Genomic DNA, 22,102 nt, shown 5'->3' with positions numbered 1-22,102 from the left:
ATATATATATATATATATATATATATATATATATCATATTACATTACACAAGGTGACACCAGCACCCACAATGACAACACTACAGTATCAATTCATTTTCTACGGTGGGTCAGACGCTGTCCGAGGTGCTGAAACAAACTGTTCTGTGTCATTACACTACCTGATTATGTCATCGTTGTGTCCCAGGTAAAATTTCTGCTTATGCTCCCGGGTGTTGTATACAACTCCCACACCGGCGACAAAATAGACTATTTCCTTGGCGGCGGTGTAGTACAGGTTGTTGCGACACTGATGTCCCCGGTATCCGTACACCCACTCCAGTCTCAGGTGGCAGTTCGGAGCAGTTCTGTCAGCCATGTCCGCACTTCCGTGTGTGTGTCTGTCGCTATCACGTAGGTTTTCCGATATAGCGTCATTCACCAAAAAGGATTTATTTTAAGCCCCTGTGTCCCATTAGATCCGTTTTCCACCAGTCTAGAGAAAGCGTTGAAATTCTGCATTTCTGAGGGTCATGTGAATGTATAGTCTTGCTGTCCGATATGATGAAAGCTCTCTGTCTCTATTTAGGAAACAGGTATTTTTTTACGCTGTTGTTCTCATCATGAGGATCTACTTCCACTGCTTCATCCCGAGTCTCGCAGTCCTCCTCGACACAGGTCAAAGCTCCTGTCAAATCCCGCAAAGATGGAGCTGCACTGTTATTTCGCAAGCACCGCCCACAAAGATGACGGACCTTCGTGTCGTCCAATCAGATCCCTTCACTCATCTTCGAGGAATAAAAAGCTGGAGACGACAACTCCGTCATGGCCGGCAAAGTTAATGCTGGACTAATATTTCAAACTGGATAACAGAATTTGAATTATTGGTTTATTTGATAAGGGACAGTGCACATTAATAAAAACATTGCTGTAAATGAGGCTATTTTTCATCTGTAGTCCCAAGGCAGATGTTGCAAAGTAAACCTAAAAACAGAATATAAGATTAAATCTGCAAAGTTATGCAATATTGACCCTTTACAATGCGTGCACAAACAACAAAAGAAGTGAGAATATAAACATAAGTAGTATCATCATCCAGGAGACTCTTATATTACATTGTCAAGTACTAACAATGCAACACAGAGGCTCTCAAATACAACACACACAAAGCAACTAAAATGAGGGATAACTATGTTAAATAGAAACATGGACTAAAGACAATATTATGCTGCATTGTTACAAGATTATGCTGCATTGTTAGACACAAAAGACAAAAGCATGCAGAGTATGTGAAATATGTAAATCAGTCAATTTAACATCAATTCCTTGTGTCTTACTGAAAATATCAAACTCTGAATGTGCATTTTACAAACAAAGAACATAATATTCCCCTAAAATAAGTAGGATATGATTTAAGGCATACATGAGTGTTTTAATAATATGTCATAAGGCCTGCATTTCAACATCTATTGTATTTTAAGACTCGTAGATGTCCCAATAGACGTGAGTGTTTTTAAAGACAGAGGAACTAAGCCCCGCCCTCCTCCGTCGTTGCCGAGCGACAGAGGAAGCGTCGGTCTCGCCCTCATCACAGCTTAGCTAAACAGCTTGTGTGTAAGCTAACTGTGACACCTAACGTCGTACTTTCCCCCACCGAGCAATGGAGGTGACGATGGACCCTTTGTTTCTGGCGCTGAGCTACTTCAGGAGGCGAAGGCTCCAACAATGTTCAGATATTTGCACTAAAATATTACAGGACAGCCCGTACGATCAGGTACTGTTGCGTAGTTAGCCGGGGGTTAGCTTAGCATGCTAGCGATTATCCGTTCAGGAAATCCTGCTTGTTTGCTAACGCAGGAACCCGGTAGAACACGGTGTATAATCCAGATAGGTCGAGTCTGTGAAGGTTATCTTTATTTCATTTAGGTTACGTTGTATTTATTAGCATGAGAATCCACATTTGTCTCATTTCTTGGTCACTAGACCACATTTCTTCTTCACATTTCATCTTTGTTTTTCTCTGCTGCATCTTTGTTTCCATTCATTATCCCCTCAACCTTCTTCTACTCTCACTAAATCACTGCATGCTGTCTCAAGGACTCCTCCTTACATATATCAGAGGTAACCTCGTTACTCTCTGCCTTCCCTTTTCATACTTTTTTTCGTGTGGATAGTTCAACACAAGGTCCTGACTGTGACATGTTCACTGTTTACATCCGAGGCCATCTGTATGACTGAAGCATTGTGTGTTCCTCAGGCTGCATGGAGCTTGAAAACTCGCGCTCTTACAGAGATGGTATACATCGATGAGATTGAGGTCGACCAGGAAGGGATAGCTGAGATGATGCTGGATGAAAGCTCTATTGCTCAAGTTGCACGTAAGCGTAAACTCTTCTCAGCTCCTTAAAGTTAAGAAAATTAATAATTCATACATTTAGTCAATTGTTAAATGTGTCTGATTGATGAGACTTGACTTTTCTTCCAGGACCAGGAACATCACTGAGGCTCCCTGGAACAAGTCAGGGCGGAGGTCCCACACCGGCCGTCAGGTACTGTCTGCCATTGCTAACTTTTTCCTCAAACTAAGAGACTGATCTGCCTGATCTGAATTCCCTTTTCTGTATTCCAGGCCTTTAACACAATCAGGGCGTCCTATCACAGGGTTTGTGAGGCCCAGCACACAGTCAGGACGTCCTGGGACAATGGAGCAGGCCATCAAGACCCCACGCACTGCAAGCACTGCTCGTCCCGTCACTAGTGCTTCTGGCAGATTCATTCGTCTGGGAACAGTGAGTAAATATTCCATGAAATTGTGTCAGTCTGTATCGACTGTGCAAACACAAATACACTTTTCCCACCACAGCTCTTATATTGAAACACAGCATAATCAATATTACCTTCTTAAAAAGACATATCCAACATGATATTTGTGTTTTATTGAGCTTTGTTTATAGTATTTTCAAATACAATATGTTATATTTACATTGTACCAATATCTTCTGGTGCACTTGTTTATTTTTAACAGTTTTCTTTTGCTACATTGACTATGAAGAAAGCCTAAAACATTTAACATGACTTTTTGTTTGACTGTTTCTGCAGGCGTCGATGTTAACCAATCCAGAAGGACCATATATAAACTTGTCGAGACTAAATCTTGCCAAGTATTCCCAAAAACCACATTTATCCAGGGTAAGATTGAGACTTGCAAAAATGAGTTATGATCATTATTTTGTCGGACATGTCGAGTAACCATACTTTCCCTTCTCAGACATTGTTTGAGTACATCTTCCATCATGAAAACGATGTTAAAAATGTAAGTGTTTTAGAAATCTAACTTTTACTTTTACAAATGTGTTTTACATTGTGAGATTGTTGATGATTATTCATGCAACACGAACTTCATATTTTATTATCCAGGCTTTAGATTTGGCTGCCCAAGCTACTGAACACGCTCAGTTCAAAGACTGGTGGTGGAAAGTTCAGCTCGGGAAATGCTACTACAGGTAACTCACAGGCATCCAAATGGCTGGAGCTCCACATTTCTAACATTTAAGTATAATTTTTGCAATATGTTATGATTAATGTCTCTGACCTTTGCAGGCTGGGTTTGTATCGAGAGTCAGAAAAACAGTTTCGATCAGCTCTCAACCATAAAGAGGTGGTGGATACATATCTCTACCTTGCAAAGGTAGTGACACAGTACCAATTTGTTGCACGATGGAAAATACTCTTTCTTGATGCCAAGTGTTATCAATGAAACACCTTATGTGTGTGTTTCCCTATAGGTGTATCAGCGCCTGGATCAACCAATAACAGCACTTAACCTTTTCAAGCAAGGTCTGGACCACTTTCCTGGTGAGGTTACTCTTCTAACAGGAATCGCTCGCATACACGAGGTACAGTATGTCACCATGATCCTAACGATAGTTTCCACTTAGTTCTCACTCCAAAATACAACCGCCAAAATGAAACAGGAATCCATATGTACTGTTTATGCCGTGATATTGCCACAGGAGATGAACAACATCTCATCAGCCACAGAGTATTACAAAGATGTGCTGAAGCAGGACAACACCCACGTGGAGGCTATAGCCTGTATAGGCAGCAATCACTTCTACACGGATCAGCCTGAGATCGCCCTGCGCTTCTACCGGTCAGATACACATTTGTATAATGTATTGTTATGAGAGATTATATCCCATCAGTGATTCAATAATATTTCTCCCAATGCTAGACGGCTACTTCAGATGGGGGTGTATAACTGCCAGCTGTACAACAACCTGGGCTTGTGCTGCTTCTACGCGCAGCAGTACGACATGACTCTGTCCTCGTTTGAGAGGGCTCAGGCCCTGGTGGCCAATGACCAAGAGCAGGCGGATGTGTGGTACAACATAGGACATGTGGCTGTGGTGAGTTCACAATCCCCAAAAGTATCGCCGAATGTCGGTGATGAAAGAAAGTAGAGCTCACAAGCTTACAACGGATACGTACATTGGTAACAAAGAGCATGTGTTCTGTGTTTACAGGGCATAGGAGAGTTGACACTGGCCTACCAGTGTTTTAAACTGGCGTTGGCTTTTAATAACGACCACGCGGAGGCCTACAACAACCTGGCTGTGCTGGAGCTGCGCAAAGGTCGTATCGAACAGGTGAAAATATGCCTTTGAGTCGTGTAACTTTTATGCCACTGTTTAAATATGAGGAATTCGATCATATTGGTGCTTTAAGACATTATTTAAGAACCATTAACCTCGAGGCATTATTGTTGTTAAACTTAAATATAGCATGTATTAAGACCCAGTACAGAATCGATTGTTTGAAAGTGTTGGTGCGATACAGTATTCAGCCATCAGCTGGAAGTCGGTTTGCTGCTGTGCTAACAGAAGTCATGCAAAAGCTGAAAGTGCAGGGATAATAAACAGGTGTGTTTTTGGATAATGGAGTTATGTGCACAACTAACATTTTGTTGGGGATGTTTGGATGTCAAACCACACATGAAGTGCACATTGTTTTAGTCTTTTAGTTGCCTTGAAAGTCTACTTGAATTATATAATGAAGGCTTGTTGATGTGCTCTGTCCAATGAATCACTAATGCTGTGTTCGCACCAAACGCGGCGCAAACTTAACTTAAACTACCACTGAGCTAATTAGTTGGCTGAATGATGTCTCAGCTGATTTAAGATGCCCGTTCCTCGGGTGCAACTCGATATACTCGGTATAATGTCGACATGACTAATGCTTGTCCTGTCTGTGATCCAGTCTAAAGCCTTCCTGCAGACGGCCGCATCACTGGCCCCTCACATGTACGAGCCACACTTCAATCTCTCCATTCTCTCTGAAAAGGTAATTTGTCACTATTTATTTTATCTAAATGTCTGAACAGTGCAGTAGTTTAAGAGAAACATCTACCGATGTGATGATCTTGTCTGTTTTGCAGATCGGAGACCTTCAAAGCAGCTACACTGCCGCCCAAAAGTCGGAGGACTCCTTCCCGGAGCACGTCGACACTCAGCAGCTTCTGAAGCAACTTCGGCAGCACTTTGCGGTGCTGTGAGCGTCCGACCAGCATGCTTGGAAAGCAAGGTGTGGTTTGAATAAGGCGGTAGTTAAAGATAAGACATGTTGCACTGCAGTGGTGGCCATGAGACTCCGGAACAACAAGTTATGACAAATGAGATCGGCGGGTAAGTTAGAAATGGAAATCAACAAATGGTCATTAGTTTTGATTTGTGTTTATTTATCGAATGATACGTACACACAATAGCTGACAGCTGTTTTGGGAATAAGCTCCGGTGGTTAAGTTAACTCAAACTTCTTTATCATTCCCCATAATGATAAATGTTTGTGACATCTGCAATCTTAACTTAACAACTCAATGCTAACTGACACTTTACGTGTTGCTTTGTCACGCAACATATGACTTTTAAGAATGTACGTGAAGCTGGGTGTTTTCCTGATAAACTGGTACGCTAGTGTATAGATCTGTATAGTTGCAATTAAAATGTACATAGTAACATTATTTATTACAGGATCATTTTGTAGTTAATTTCATAAATCAAATGTATTTTTGGTATTTTCACCTTCCCTGCCATTTTGAAGTCTCAACAAATATTGACATGACAATAAAAGAGATGTAAAAGTCCTTAAAACCAAAAGTTAATTCTTCATTCAAACAATTAATCACAAAACTGCTTATATGACAACACCACACAGGTCACCAGCTGCTGCTTTGACATGAATGAGTGGTCAGATGTCAAGCAGTGAGCTCACAGTTTGGACATGTGGCCATCAGCAGGCCTCACACATCTGGCAGAAAGGCATCCCTCACTGAGTCACTGCTGCTCTTGGTGAGGTGTTTTGGGTGAGGTCCGTGTGACTCAGGAAGTCCAGAGAGACGTAATAGAAGCAGGAAAATCACTTAATTTCACACTTAAGATAGCGTTCATGTTAATAGATGATAGTTAGGTTTGTCTACTGACTGAATCAGATGAGATGCAGGTATAATTTAGCACATTTAACTTGTGCACAAAGTGTGTAGAAAAGGGCAGAGATAGCGTTTCAAGTGTATTCATTTCCTGCTCTTTGTAACAAACCAGATAAGCTCTTGTTGACACCCCAAGAGCGAGCTAAGGATTGTGGGAAGTTATGTGAGATCTGTGATTACATTTGACAGTTATCTGAACAGAAAGGCTTCAGTGATGTTTTTCTTTAGATACCCCATCAGTGTTTGTAGCAGCCTTCTGCATAGCTGCTTCTTCCCCATCAGCTGGTTCCACAGAGAAACCACCACATCAACCAATGTTTAGAAACATTTTAGAAATCTAGCCAGAGAGTGTTCGACCAATCAATAAAACATATTTTGCTAGATGCTGAAGGAGAATTTTTTTAAAGACCGATAGCGCCACCGTTTGGCTTAATTAATCCAGGCAGTTAAAAAAGTAGATCACTTGATTTCCAAAGTGATTATTCCATAAGAAATACATTACAAAGTCCATTCTGTAGAAGAACTGATCATTTATTTTACAGAGAACAAAACATGTTAATATTTACAAATGTGGACAATGGCAACAGTCCTGTGCCGACTGGTCTTTGTCCCAGGAGGCGATGACATTGGCCTCCAGTAAACATCACTTTTCCCACTTCTCTGTTATCTGAGACATGTGAAGCGTGCTCGACCCAGCCTGGCATGCAGCGTGAACACTGAAGTGAGTCCTGAGGAAGAAACCTTTGGTGATGACATTGGCTCCTTGGACATCCAGTAAACGACATCACTGCCGATTTCATCAACATTGACCCAGAAGTAGAGGCTTTATTGGTATAGCGAACCGCTAACACGTGCTAACTAACATGCACAACACTTATATATATATATTTCAGTCACATATAATTAACATATTTAGCATGAAACGACTTATTAGAACATAGAGAGCTGATTTGCTTCATTATGAATAAATAATACGATGTGTAGGAGCCAGAAAAAACTAGAGACTATAGTACTGCGAGGCTATTACCAGTTTAGCTAGGTTAGCACTCGACAGTCAGTCTTAAAACAATACTCACGTAGCTACTAAACAACTACATTAACCCAAAATAATCTTCAAAAATGTTCAGTACACATTGGTCCCCAATTTATACATCGCATTTGGCGCACTTTACATGTAACTAACCTGGGAAAAACAGGAAAAAGTATGAGGCAAGCAAACACGTGGCTTCTCTTATTTAACGTCTCCTCGAGCTATGAGAAGACGCTGCTGCACGCGCACATACAAGTCAAAGGTCACAAGGTGAAACCACAGCGCTGCACTGCCACCTACTGGCCATATGTAGACATACACTTCTGGGGAAGTTTTATTATGATTACGAAAATCATCAAAATTCGTCGTATCAAATATTAATCAAATAAACAAAAATGTGACCATACATTTAATGTGCGTCACAGAGGCACTTGACTCCATGTCTCTTTGGTCACACTTCACACACAAATGTGAAAAAACAACAACTATTAAATCAACTCTTACTCTTCTTTGTGCATCACATTGCATTGAACGCTGTTGGACTCTACAGGAAGTAGACTCCTCCAAAATAAGACAGCAAATTACATCTTCATGTCTCAGCTACACGTGTAAATAAAACTGACACACAATATTGTTAACACAATAATCTATAAATTATCTGACTAATGTGCAGTTTGCTTGCTGAAATAATCCTGACAAACCAATGCACTTACAACTTCCCTAGAGCCTGCATGTTCAAATAGTTTTGTATTTTTTGTACTATAAGATAAAGGAGCCATACAGCACATAACTGAAGGTGGGAAATGTCTTCAGACTAATGTTAATGTCTTCACCGGCCATGGGTAACCTCAAAATGTATGTTGGATGCTGTATGAAATATATAACTTCATCAATGTTTTTGCTTTTATTTCATTGATATAAATGAAATCCAGATTTTAAATAGCTACATATAACTATGTTCATTTTTATGAAGTGCTTACAGAGAAAGAAAACAATCATGAAATTAAACTTTTCAATGTGTTTTCTCTATGACAGCTACCTTGTTAGATTTCTGTCCCTGTTGATGTGTATGGGGATTTCTTACTATGCAGTTACAGTAAACTTGGGCTGTGAGTATTTCCTCAATTTAATAATAAAACTAAAATAAAGATAATAATAAAATAGACATATGGACGGAGCTAATACTCTTTGCGATGCTTTTTTGTGGGATAACAGTTATTCAGTGAATAGTGGATTACAGGTGCAGATACAAACTCTAACTTTCCATTTGTGATAACTTTTGTTTTGTTTCCCAAAATGTTGTTTTTTTCTGAGCTGATAGCAACTATTTGACTTCCTGTGGCATTAAGACAACTCACATTATTGATCGTCATGTATAATTACACCCTTTCTGAACAGTATGTTTTAATGTTGAAACCACCCGGGGACGGTGATCATGGTCTCTTATCTCTGTGGTTTTACGACTTCAACCTGCTGATGACAACAGGCCTGTAGATAACAGCATGGCTCATAGTTTTAGTGGTGATTAACAGCTTGTGGCCTCCGCTCTGATGACTGCAGTGAGTTTCTGTGGCTCTGCAGAGCTTCAGGTAGCAGCTGGTGACTGTGATTACAAACAAACACCAACAAACCCTTTTCTCTCTCTCTCTCTCTCTCTCTCTCTCTCTCTCTCTCTCTCTCTCTCTCTCTCTCTCTCTCTTATTGGCTCTAGGTGCACTTGAAGCAGTTGATGTATTTTAGTGATTCTTGGATCACTTTGGATAAAAGCCTCAGTTAAATAAATGGAATTAATCTTTCAAATCAAATTATTAAAGGGACAATATGTTTTTTTCTCTTACCTCTGTGCTGTTTATTAATCTAGATTGTTGTGTTGTGAGTTGCAGAGTGTTGGAGATATCAGCCGTAGAGATGTCTAATTCTGCTCCAATATAATGGGACAAATCAAAAAATTGATTTGAAAAACTCAACAGCAAAGTCTCTTTCTAGAAACGATGACGGAAACAAACACTTCACTAAAACCTATTTGACAAATGAGATCGGCAGGTAAGTTAGACATGGAAATCAACAAATGGTCATGAGTTTTGATTTGTGTTTATTTATCAAATGATACGTACACACAATAGCTGACAGCTGTTTTGGGAATAAGCTCCGGTGGTTAAGTTAACTCAAACTTCATTCATCATTCCCCATAATGATAAATGTTTGTGACATCTGCAATCTTAACTTAACAACTCAATGCTAACTGACACTTTACGTGTTGCTATGTCACGCAACATATGACTTGTAGGAATGTACAATGTACGTGAAGCCAGGGGTTTTCCTGATAAACTGGTACCCTAGTGTACAGATCTGTATAGTAGCAATTCATATGTACATAGTAACATTATTTATTACAGGATCATTTTGTAGTTCATTTCATAAATCAAATGTATTTTTGGTATTTTGACCTTCCCTGCCATTTTGAAGTCTCAACAAATATTCACATGACAATAAAAAGAGATGTAAAAGTCCTTAAAACCAAGTTAATTCTTCATTCAAACAATTAATTGAAAACTAAATGTGATTTTAAAATATCACATTAACTCGCAGACCTTGGTGTTCTCTGGCAAATCCATTTGAGTTCATGCCTGCACGGAGCATCATTCCAGGCCTGAAAGGGGTTGTTTCTGGGATACATCGCTGCACAGTCCTCATTACCCTGATCGTTGGGCTCTCCATCATTCCAGTACCTGAAACAAATGATAGGTTGGTGAGCTATAATATCTATATGTCTGAACACATCATCAATTGTTTATTGGTTTTGAAGAGTGGTATTACAAATGGATTATTTCCACAGCTGTAATTATGAGAATATGCTATCACAACAGTTCCTACAATCGCAATATTTGATTCCAAATAATTATCTCTTGCATTTTTTCTGTATCTACGCGTATGTAACTGTTACCCCTCAGTCAGTCTTGTTCCATCCAGCCATTTCCAAGTCCCTTCCACCTCCACATCTGTCAATCCGATCCAGAAGCCCCTGCGGTAATCTATGGACCTTGCAGGCACTTGATATTTATTTATCAAGTCAATTAATGCCAGCTGCCAAGCCCGAAAATATAAAAACACACACATACATGTCAGTGGGGGAATGTAACTAATTTACTCAAGTGCTGTAAATTTGAGGGACTTACTTTACTTGAGTATTTCCATGTTATTACTACTTTATACTTCCACTCCACTACATCTCAGAGGAAAATATTGTACTTATGCTCCACTACTTAAGTTACATTACAGATTGCAGTTGTTCACCTTTCCTACACAGAGGACATCACGTATCTCCAGATCGGTTAATTTGTAAATGTTTTTGATAAAATGAAAGATGAAGTGTTCTTTTATGTGTTGAGAAAATTATTCTTGAGTCAAATAAACTATTTAAATCCTCTTGGATCAGCTGGAAAATTCATCGTTGCAAAATCTGAAAACAGCTGTTTTTCTCAACTTTTTAGAGATACGTGGTTCTCACAGGTCAGGGTTAGATTATTAAGATTAACAGATTAAGCATTGCTGTAGATTAAACTACCTAAATGTATAACAAGGTGTCACAACCGTAAACATCTACATCAAAATGAAACATACACATTATTGCAGCAGTAATATTAATTCAAAAACATCATATATATATATACTGTAGTAGTAAAATACTGACAGAGAACATTTGACTTCTCAATGAATACTTTACGTCATACTTAAAGGTAATTTTGCTGCTAATACATCATTTTACTTAAGTGTGTTTTTGAATGCAGGACTTTTACCTGTTGTGGAGTATTTCACCCGTGTGGTACTAGTACTTTCACTTAAGTAAAGGCTGTGAATACTCCTTTCCCCTCTGATACACGTACAGTACATTCATTTCTCTTGTTGGGTTCTATATTACATTGACCTCTTTTACAGCTCAGATATTGAATATAAAGCGTTATAAAAGAGAATTACAATAATTGAATTGCAGAGTTTGTTCAGAAATATCAATTTCTTACATGTTTCTCTCTGCTGTCTGTCACTGCCAAGTCACCTCCTAGGAATTTGCAGAACCCTCTGGCTTCGTGCCATGATTTACTTGAAATATCATCAGAAAATGCAAAGTAGTAACACGCTGAGTTCAGGAAAGTCCATCCTGGTAAACAATGTCTGCAGCCCTCCTCTGTTGCCAAAGAAAAAGGAAACATGATGTGTTGTTGTTTGAGTCACAATAATTATGTTTTTAAACCTTGATAACACAAAAAAAATGTGTAAAAGAAGCTCTCACTAATCATCGGGATGTGTGACTTCAACGCTGACATTTCCATTTGAATTTTGTCACTCAGCTTTTCATAGTATTTGCTTCTTGTACTCTGGTGCTCCATCTCCCATTTGGTAAGTTGCTGATCACTGATCTCGCTTGCCAGCTGTTTCTTGGCTTCATCCCTGCTTTGGATTGCAGTGTCGTAAGAAGCCTGCAGTTTGGCCACCTCATTACTGATGTCCGCTGTACCCTGCCCATCAGTTAGTTTGTTATCTGTAAGTGGTCAAGCCAGAGTGTTTCTCAAGTTAAAAAAAAAACACATTAATAAGTCAAACATGAGCACAGTGTGTATGAGCAGAAAAAAGTGAAATGAAAAATATTTATATAGCCCACAGTATTAACATCATAGGTGCATTTATAACATCTTTATAGATATATTAATGGGTCTGACTTTCATAAATAAACCTGCATCTACTGATTTTCATCTTTATCTTTGTGTCACTTGGGGGCAGTAGAAACAAGCTGTAACCAGGCTAGGCCCCTCATAAAGATGACATGGCCACCGTGTTAGCAAATGGTTGCTAGCACACGGGGAGTAGCATTAGTATTGATTTACAGTTGTGTTTGTGTCCATTTAATGAATGTAGCCAAGTCCATCTGTGTTTTGGTCTCTGTCAACTCCTGAGGGAAGCTAACTCTTACGCTTTGACTTCTGTCTCTGCTATTCAGTGCCGGACAATAGTTAGTTGTGAGTGAACGAAAACAGTCAAACTTTCAATAATGTTCCCTTTTTTGTTGACTTTCCTTTTGTTACTTAAAGATTTACTCTACTTTTGACCTTGAAGTCAACTTATTATTGTTAAAGTTATTATTAAGTATATTCAAACAACAATTTTGAGGGACTTGTACTTTACTTGAGTATTTCTGTTTTATGCAACTTTATACTTTACAGTTTGGAGGCAAATATACTTTCTACTTAGTTTGAGTTACTTTGAGGATTCAGATTAATAATACAAAATATAAACCATCTAATGAATCATTATAATATATTATTGTAGGTTAAGTTGCCCGCCAGTGTATAAGTAAAGTAACTAAAATTAGCTCCACTTCACTAGCTGCAACATTAAAAGTGACTGACTAAAGGGATGAACGCATGTACATAATAGGTACTTTTACTTTTAGTACTTTGAGTATATTTCGGTGTTAATACTTTTGAAATTGAACTTGAGTACGATTTTGAATGCAGGACCTTTACTTGTTATCAGAATCACATTTATTTAGTGTTCACATAGGGCCTACAAGGAATTTGAGCTGTCACCACATAACTATATAACTATCTGAGGAGGTTAATAGTGACTTACAATAGACTCCCAGGCCAACGTCAACTGCTAGTAGAATGACAGCGAGCACTGCCAGGCCTACTGTAAGCAGTTTGTGATGATTTAAAGGAAATCCAGGTCTCACCATCGACATGGACACTACACAGAGACATGGTGGGTCAATAGCAGAGCCATAAACTGCGACAATATACCAACAATTCAATATAATAGAAATAACAGACAGACAGTTGACAAAGGTAAATGAAAACCAAATGAGACACTTTATGTCGTTTTTTTCTTTTCACTTGTCTCTGTATCTGCATATTGTAATAATAATATTCAATAGTTGAGTTATACAATGATTTAAAAAATGTTAAAATACCATAGAAATACCACAGGGATGTGTTTCCAGTAGTACTTTAGAATGTGGTACCAGTATCTTAAAGAACAGATATAACATTCTCATTTATTCAATAGTCATGTACCATACCTTGTTGCTTCTCTTGGTTTGAGTAGAGAGTGTTATAATCTTCACTGAAGTCCTCTTGATAAATCAGTTTGTTATATGAACCATCAAAAGTACCACCTGAATTTTCTCCTTCCTCCATTTTGACAGTTAAAATGAGTCTGACGTGACCGTCGCAGACAGATTATTTGTTAGGACCTTGCCCTGTGTGTAGGGGTGTGTGTAACATTACAAACAGAAAACCCGGATAATTTGTTAAATATTTACAGGGGCTGCAGGTGATCTGAAGTGCAGTGTCATTTTCTGATCAAAAGGATTTCTAATTCATTCAAACATCCAAACTTTATAAGATTATTTAGGTATCACTTAGGTACAATTTTGTAGGATTTCATAAAATCATTCCATGGCTGACATTTCTTCTTGTATATGAAACAGGACATATTATGTTTACACAAAAGATTTGTCCAGTTGTTCTGATTTACACTTGAGAGGCTTCATGTTTAGTTTGGCTCCTTTTCACAAACCCAGTTATATAGATGGTCAAGACAGTTCCCACTAACCCATGACCCCCTATCCACATTAAAGTAATAAAAAGCAGCACAGTTCCCACTCAGAAGTCCATCAATGGAAGGCTGCCCTCTTTTCCAGTACCTTGAGAAAATCAAAATTATTCAGATTAAAACGTAGTTCCACTATTTTAGAAACCAATAGCAGGCGTTCACAGTCTGTGAGAAGCTTACCTTGTTTCCACCTCAGTCACATTGTTAACCCAAACCCATGTTCCCGGTGTCACTGCATCAGTGAGGCCGATCCAAAATCTGTTTTGCCGCGACATTCTCAGCCTTTCAGAGTTATCAGATATGAGTTGCTGAAAGAAAGCCGACACAGGAGATGAATAATGGTTTGGACACGAACACCACATTTTATCTCACGATACTAAACAGAGCCATGAAAAATTAACTTTATGGAACTTCAAAACCAGGAGACATAAAATGAAATTAGTATTTTTGAATTCTGAGATACACTACAACTATTTTTTTCGATTTCAGTGGTGGAAACCCACCTGCTCTGCCAAGTTACTGAGCACAAGTAGGTCGCCCCCTTGACTTATACAGTGTGCTCTGCTATCCGGCCAGTTCTTTTTGGGGTTGGGCAGATGGTGAGAAAAATAATAGCAGGTTGATTTAAGAAGCCTCCATCCTTGAAGGCATCTGCCACAAGATTCCTCTGTGTAAAAACAGCAGATTGGAAATACCATTTCTTGTCATAGACAGTTTTTTAATATTCTCAAAGAATTCCTATGATGCATAACAAATACATACATTTTACAGGTTTACAGCATGTGGGGGAGAATGTTTGACCTTTGTAAACACACTGGAGTGTTTGCCACCAAAGATAGGTTGGAAGTCTGTCTTACCATAGGTAGTTTTATTAGACTGCAGACTTGTCTTCTCTGTCTGTAGAGTCTCAATCTGTCTCTGAAGGCTGTCAGTGAGGGGTATCATCTCCTTCATTTGCAGCTTTAGTTGCAGATGGTTGCTGCGCTCTCTCGCTAATTGTGCCCGGGCCTCCACCGTAGCTCTGAGGATATCACTGTTGTTGCGGAGATAGTTCATCTCTATGATGATGGGTGTAGTAGCTGAATGACGAGCCTGAAGGTAATCGCTTTTGGCACCTGAGGCATAAAGATAATAATAATAAGAACATATAGAGAAACCGTGGTAACACAGGTGTGTGTGAACTACTGTGGTACTGACTGTTTGAAGAGGTCGCTTTGGGCTCTGGGAAATTATGATGGTCATTTTTCTCTATTTTGTGACATTTTACAGACCAAAATATAAGTCAATTAATCGACAAAGTATTTGGCAGCCTAATTGTTAATATTAATAATATAAAAATGTGAATTAGTTATAGCCCTATAGTATCGTACCATCGTAATGTATGGCAATATGGCTGAATCCAATCCATAGACTGTATAAAATATGGACGTAGTCTCAATGTGGGTAGCTCTGTCTGTCGCCATCTTGGCAGTGACAACACAGCCTAACTCCTGGCTAATTTAAAAAAATGGGCAAAGAGGTGGATTGTGGGTGAAGCAGAGGCGGAGCAGACAGTTAGCAGCTAGCGACCTGGTACGGCACCCACAATTATGCCTAACTTTAAATGAACGGGGAAATTAGCTGGTAAAGTTGGACATTTTAACATAATACAGCGTATTAACCAATGAAAGATATTCATACTTGAGAAAATAAATTGAGAATTCAACTAATTTCTATATGATTGTGAATACATATTTTGGGATTGTGCAATGCCATTTCGGCTATTTGATTCAAATTCTAAAGAAGAGGACGACAGAATCAGGGAATGGGCTGTTTTTTGTCTCTCATACTTACAGTAAATCCCAATTACAACAGCAGTTATCAGCAGAACAGCATTCAGCAGGCCCAGGCTGAGCATAACCAGTCGGTGGTGTGGAAACACAGATCCACCTCGCTCTGTACACAGACCATAAGTTCCTCTAAGGTAAACTCTTAATATTATATTTCATCTTCAGTTAGAACCACACAATACAATTAAGAGCAATATCATAGTGACCTTCTAATAGCTTACATCGAAATTAATGGATATGATTATAGAGTTAAAATCATCACGTTCTGAGTTTTGAAACCATGGAATATATCTGAAGATTATCTTTAACAGTTTCATACATACATTTCAAATCTAAGTCACAGAAAGACCTAAAGTTACAGTGAGTCATTTTCGAGAGAGAAACAAGAGAAACAAAAGAGGACATTGGTCAGAAGTCTGTAGAAGTAGTTTTTTGTTTAGTTGCAAGTTAGTTGTACCTTGTCCAAATGTTTGATGGTGAAAGCCCGAATGCCCATCTCTGTTGAAATCTTGAGAAATATTTTGTTGAAAAGACAATTCCTCCCTTGGTTCTGACTGTGACTGTGAGTTCTCCATTATGGTGCAAGTGGAGCCTATTGATCTTTGTCTCCTGCTTATACCAGTGATAAGGAGTATGTGTGTGTGTGTGTGTGTGTGTGTGCGTGTGTGTGTGTGTGTGTGTGTGTGTGTGTGTTTGTGGTGTGCATGTATCTTATTTCAGAACTGCACAGATGTGTTGCACTGATGTGGTGTTGAAGTAGATCAGTATACGGTCTTTTCAATTCTCACGTTGCTGTTTTCTGCTTTAATCTAACAAGAACAACACCACAGCCATGCTAGCATCTACGTGGGGTTTTACTGAGGCACAGTGCTTTGAGCTAAACGTCTGCATGCTAACAAGCTCAGCGCTCACAATGACGATGCTAACATTCTAATGTCTTGCAGATAATCTTTATTATGGTCATCATCTTAGTGTGCGAACATTTGCTGCCAGCACTGAATATGAAGTCCAGCTGAGGCTGACGGGCATGTCAGTAGTTTTGCAGGTATTTGACTTTGTGCCAGAACACCCTAGCCTAGGTCAAAGATCGATGACCGACTTGTTGTATCATCAGATCTGCGGCCGTATGTCTTGGACCCTCGGATGAAGAGAGGATCAGAGCTGTCAGCTGATCACCACCTGAACGTCTGGCTGAGGCAACTGTCCGCCAGCACTTCATTTTTTGTACCTAAAATCCAAGTCGACCATTTTCAAAGCTTCCACTGTGGAAGCAGCTGGTAGGAATTGTGGCAGGAAGGTCGTTGGTGCTCGGGTTTAGGTGATATTCAGAAAGACATATTCTGCATCAGGCGTAGGTGTAGAATGGATAATAACACTTCATTATTTAAGCTTGGTAAATGTTTGTGTGAAGTGGATGCTCTGCAATATTACAAAACTGTGTGTAGGCCTATATGTGTGCGTACGTTCCTGCTATCCTCTCTCATATGTGAAATTGTCTCTTGGAAAACTTAATCTTTCTTGTTATTTTAGGTGCTTGTCTAGCTGACTGCCATTAGCTAAAGCCATCACTGGTTTTAAACCAGTATGTTCAGATTGGAAAGCACTACCTTTAGCTGGAATGACAAGGTGATTTAATGAAGTCTGAGTTGTGACAGAATGTTATCGATCGTATAGATGCCATGAACAACTTATGTGCACCACCTGCTGCCCACATGTCTCAGTGTTGTTTAGAAAGAGAGATTCTTAATTTATTGTTCCAGCTTCATACAGAAACTTAAGTTTTCACTGACACAACATCTGTAAAATTAGCGTAACTTCTCCAAAGCAGTACACTCACAAGAATGTAATTCATTCACTCAACCTTTATTTAATGTCAGAAAGAACACATTGAGGAACCAGAGCTTAGTATATACATGTACTGTATGTCAAGCTAAACATGTCAACATCAGCATGCTAACATGCTGCTGTTTAGCGGGTATAATGTTCACCATATTCACCAACTTAGTTTAGCATGTAAACATGAACTTTAATACCAAAATGCAAAGTAGCGCTGAGGTTGATGGGAATGTCAATGACACATTTTGACTTCATGGTGGCACTGGAGGAAAAGTCGGGATCACAAAAGTCATTGGGATCCTTTTGGGATCATGATGTCTGTAAAGACTGTCATGCCATCCGTCCATAGACAGATAATATATATTTCAAAGTGGGGCACTGACTGCTGCTGCACGGCTAAAGTCAAAACAACAGTTAGAACTTAGTAGGAACAAAAGAATGTATGACAACAGAAAAGTATCATTACTGAGAATAAAAACATCTGTTTTATGAATCAAGGATTAATCAAAATAATCAATGTGTTATTCCAGAGCATCACTCCATAAAACATTGATAATGCCATTAATGAGGTCTTTTAAAACTATCCAGGGATACCACGGTGTTGAGCTGCAGGAGGTATTCCATGAAGAAGGAACATAAAAGAAGGCTTTCCAAGCACAGTACTGTTGGAACGTGTAGCGAAAGCCTTCTGCACAACATGTTTGATAAAAGAATAGTCAGACATTTTGAGAATACATTTGAGAATGCACTAATTAACTTTCTTGCTGAGAGTTTGATCAGTTAAAGCTAGGGTTGTTAATCTTGAGATACAAATCCTGATATGGAAAATATCTGTTCCTTCTCTTCTCTTTGCCTGGATTCGGACCACCATGCTCTCCGCAGCTAGTTGAGTTCCATTTCACATAACCATTCCTTCTTATCTTGGCATTTTGCATCATACCATGTTGCCTTAGGGTTTCTCCTGTTCATAAGTGCTGCACAGTCCTCACCCTCTGGTTCGCTTCCATGGTTGTTGGGTTCCCCGTCTATCCAGTACCTAAACCAAGGCCCAAGTTATACTTTAGAATAATCATAATAATAATCTCTCTCCCACTCTCTCTCTCTGATTTAAATTCAGTCAACAGATTAACATTGCAGGCATTAACATGTCCCCAATTAAGAATTTGATTTGTCAACTTTAATACACCAAACCTAGTTCATTCACATATATATGAATCTCTTTCAAATTGTCCTTATTGAATACACAGGAAGAGGCTACTTGACCTAATTTAACAACTATCCTGAGAATTCTTTCCAAAGTTTATGATCATTTCATGAACTATACATTAACCTGTCTGATCCTAACGGAATAGTGTGACATTTAGGGAATTAAGCTAATTTGCTTTTTTGCAGAGAGTTAATGACTCATGGATCATCGAACTCACAACAACAAAGGGAATAAGCGTATTCCAAAATGTCACATGATTAATTTTAACACAGCAGCACTGCATAATAAGTCTCAAAGCTCTTACCCTTCATTCTGCAGAGTCACATTATTTACCCACACCCAATTGTGCTCCGTTTGAATAACAGTAAGGCCGATCCAAATGCCCCCTGGTCCGTTCCACCATGGTCCAATGCCCACAGCCCGTTTAGGTAGGTACTCAAAAAGATTTACCTGTAAACAGAGTTTAAACAGCATCACAATTTGTTGATAAAGGTATACCTTTACCATATGTAATAGCAGTGCAGGCCTATAGCAACTGATGAGATGCTGAAGTGATCTTGACTCAAAAAACATTAGCTTTCACAAACTAACCTGACATTTTCAACAGCTCATGCTGTTTCAAAGCAGATCATTTCACATGTTAGGAATAACATGGATGTTATGGCTGCAATATGTTAAAGTGAGCCAGTTCCAGACTCCTGACATTGTGCATCACTAGTACTCTGTTGTGTGGAACAGAGCCACCATGAATGGAATTCGATAAGCTTGTGTTTTACCTGCTATGACAAGTCAGAATGTCTGTTGTGAAAAGGGCCTTTACTTTTAGAGTCTCTTAAGCGTTGTTGTTCTTCTGACAACTGAGCTTTAATCAAATCTGCTACTGATGACAGTGTGTTTGAAAGCTCTGGGGAAAAAAACTAAAAAAGTGGACCTTGATTAATCGTGTCAAGAAAGATGTAAATGATTGTTTTAAAAAACAACAACTTCAAAGTAACTACAAGAGACTTTCATTTTGTGTTGATTTTTCGGTTAACCTTGCTAAACTTCTCCACGACTCTCCACTCTCTTTGAAATGCCTCCGGTGAGTCCGGTCTCTGTTTGTGGTGCGGATTGCATGCAATGGTTGGCTAGCACATCACACACTGAGGACAAGAACGGTGAGTCACTTGAGCCAGACCAAATTAAACAAAGCTAGAGGGACTATTTATCTTATTCCAACATTTTGGTTTATGTTCTGTAATTTTAGGCTGTGATGCTCTTAGTATCAGAAATTTCTTCTTTATGCTACTTAAATTATCTTAATTTCCTCCATGTTTCCAGTGCAACTGTCACGTGACAGTGTTGGTAAGCAGGCCAACATAGTGGGCCAAACTAGAATAACTTGTCTTCTTAACACTGCCGTTGCATTATCTACTGTATAATAGGCCTACTAGTGTAAATCAAAACATCAGGAACTACTCTACCCACTCTTTTTTCTCTTGTTTTCCACCTACTTGATACTGGACTCACCTGCTCCTCCAAGCTATTAATCACAGCCAGATCGGCCCCACGCCTGATACAGTCCGCCCTGCTGTCTTGCCAGCTCTTTGAGGGTTGGAATACAGAATGGAAGTAGCATGATGTGTTAAATAAAAGCCATCCTGACTGGCATCGTCCACAACTTTTCACTGTTCAAAGAAGAACATGAGTTAAAGTCACAACAAGAAGAAAAAGTTTGATTCCAAAATGCAAAAACAAACGTATGCATTATTAGCCTCTCACGAATATCAGATGAATTGGCCTTCAGTGTTGCTTTCTCCATTTGTAGTCTCTCAATCTGCCCCTGAAGGCCATCGCTGAGTGCCTTGATCTGCTCCAACTGCAGTTTCAGTTGCTGATGGTTCCCCAGCTCTGTCTCTAATGTGTGTCGGACCTCTTCTTGAGCATTGATCGCTTCAGTGTGCATTATCTGAATTTGCTTCACCTCTATGATGAGGGCTTGTGCTGTTATTTGGTCGGAGGTGGATTCCCCACTTACTTTGCCACCTGTGATTAGCAGATATAAGAAGGTAACTTTTCACATTCATCTTATCGGTGATTAACAAAGAAATAGTTATAATTGTGTATGTATTTACCAAGTCATAGCATTGGGAATTGAAAGGGTAAATATAGTTAACTACCTAAGCTTGATAATTATGTCCATAGCTTAGCTAATGAATTGTTTAGTACAGTATACTCCAAACTGACTGTAAACAAGTGAAGTGTACTCCCTTGGATCAGTTGTACTCACAGTAAATACCAATAACAATAGCCGATAACATCAGTACAGCGTTTAGCAGTCCTAAACACACGGCCACCAATGGATACAGTGGAAGACTTCTGGACCCAACTCTGACTGTGCACATAGATCCTGAACAAACAGACACTTTGATGTAAGTTCGAAGTGAAGGATAATAATGCATCGTATTTTCTGAACGGTTTAAATTATGCCAGCCTACCATTATTCCCTGTGTTATGATGTAAGGATTTTCCATCTGTGCTGTTGTCATCATTTGAAATCATTGTCTGGATATCCATCTGGTTTTTACTCAGTATTCCTCTCTGCATGCCACTTTTATCTGTGTGAGATGGCTGCTCTGTCAATAGTACAACACTATGTGTGTGTGTGTGTGTGTGTGTGTGTGTGTGTGTGCGTGTGTGTGTGTGTGTGTGTAGGTGGTTGAGTCCCCTTTACACACTATCTCTTATGTTAAAATATCTCATGAAAGTCTTTTTTTATTGTCTCTCTCTTCTTTTTTAGATTTAGGCTGTTAGATTCTCATGGAAAGGCTCACAATGCAAATAATGGGAAGTTTATTTAATGTATTTTACAGGTGATACTGTGATACTGATCTACAGAGTGCTGGTGACCTCTAATATGTCACTCAGTCTGGGTTGTGGGAGAAAGTAAAAAACGCTTTTTGTTAACCCTCCAGCTGACACAAATATGCAACATCCATCAATATATGTGATAGAAGACCATTGCCAGCATTCTTTTTTTAATCAATGAAAATTACAGAGTTATAACAATATTGGATTATAATCTTTGTACAAATGTGACATGTGAACTTTGACAGGTATTTAATTTGGTGGATCAGCCCTAAAACAGAC

The 22,102-nt window shown here is 39.1% G+C and overlaps 4 protein-coding genes across 7 annotated transcripts in view; 1 reads left to right on the top strand and 3 right to left on the bottom strand.

The window, feature by feature from the left end:
- eml5 (EMAP like 5) overlaps positions 1 to 677 on the bottom strand; it is a 33,979-nt gene extending 33,302 nt beyond the window's left edge. For all 4 annotated transcript variants that reach the window (XM_031847900.1, XM_031847901.1, XM_031847902.1 and 1 more), the window contains exon 1: positions 161 to 677. In XM_031847900.1, coding sequence (XP_031703760.1) covers positions 161 to 357 — 197 coding nt within the window. In that variant the 5' untranslated portion in view covers positions 358 to 677. The remainder of the gene's footprint in view (positions 1 to 160) is intronic.
- Positions 678 to 1,555: 878 nt separating this feature from the next.
- On the top strand, positions 1,556 to 8,692 carry ttc8 (tetratricopeptide repeat domain 8). Its single transcript, XM_031848171.1, has 14 exons — positions 1,556 to 1,752; positions 2,236 to 2,356; positions 2,464 to 2,527; positions 2,608 to 2,767; positions 3,078 to 3,167; positions 3,247 to 3,291; positions 3,396 to 3,481; positions 3,579 to 3,666; positions 3,764 to 3,874; positions 3,992 to 4,131; positions 4,213 to 4,387; positions 4,505 to 4,627; positions 5,238 to 5,321; positions 5,416 to 8,692. Exons 1-14 carry the CDS (start codon positions 1,639 to 1,641, stop codon positions 5,530 to 5,532), a joined length of 1,518 nt encoding a protein of 505 aa, XP_031704031.1. The 5' UTR covers positions 1,556 to 1,638; the 3' UTR covers positions 5,533 to 8,692.
- Positions 8,693 to 9,924: 1,232 nt separating this feature from the next.
- Positions 9,925 to 14,686, bottom strand: LOC116383728 (C-type lectin domain family 4 member M-like). Its single transcript, XM_031847784.1, has 8 exons — positions 14,605 to 14,686; positions 14,282 to 14,409; positions 13,566 to 14,192; positions 13,118 to 13,234; positions 11,781 to 12,029; positions 11,512 to 11,675; positions 10,437 to 10,576; positions 9,925 to 10,221 (listed from the first exon to the last, which is right to left on the bottom strand). Exons 3-8 carry the CDS (start codon positions 13,681 to 13,683, stop codon positions 10,071 to 10,073), a joined length of 939 nt encoding a protein of 312 aa, XP_031703644.1. The 5' UTR covers positions 13,684 to 14,192; positions 14,282 to 14,409; positions 14,605 to 14,686; the 3' UTR covers positions 9,925 to 10,070.
- Positions 14,687 to 17,997: 3,311 nt separating this feature from the next.
- LOC116383258 (CD209 antigen-like protein E) lies at positions 17,998 to 21,522 on the bottom strand. Its single transcript, XM_031846953.1, has 6 exons — positions 21,451 to 21,522; positions 21,243 to 21,362; positions 20,735 to 20,998; positions 20,483 to 20,640; positions 19,278 to 19,423; positions 17,998 to 18,802 (listed from the first exon to the last, which is right to left on the bottom strand). Exons 1-6 carry the CDS (start codon positions 21,512 to 21,514, stop codon positions 18,649 to 18,651), a joined length of 906 nt encoding a protein of 301 aa, XP_031702813.1. The 5' UTR covers positions 21,515 to 21,522; the 3' UTR covers positions 17,998 to 18,648.
- Between the last annotated feature and the right edge of the window lie 580 nt (positions 21,523 to 22,102).

This window comes from Anarrhichthys ocellatus, unplaced genomic scaffold (assembly GCF_004355925.1).
Source record: "Anarrhichthys ocellatus isolate YVR2014 unplaced genomic scaffold, GSC_Weel_1.0 scaffold7, whole genome shotgun sequence".
NCBI classification, from domain to species: domain Eukaryota; kingdom Metazoa; phylum Chordata; class Actinopteri; order Perciformes; family Anarhichadidae; genus Anarrhichthys; species Anarrhichthys ocellatus.
This window is presented reverse-complemented; position numbering and strand designations above follow the sequence as displayed.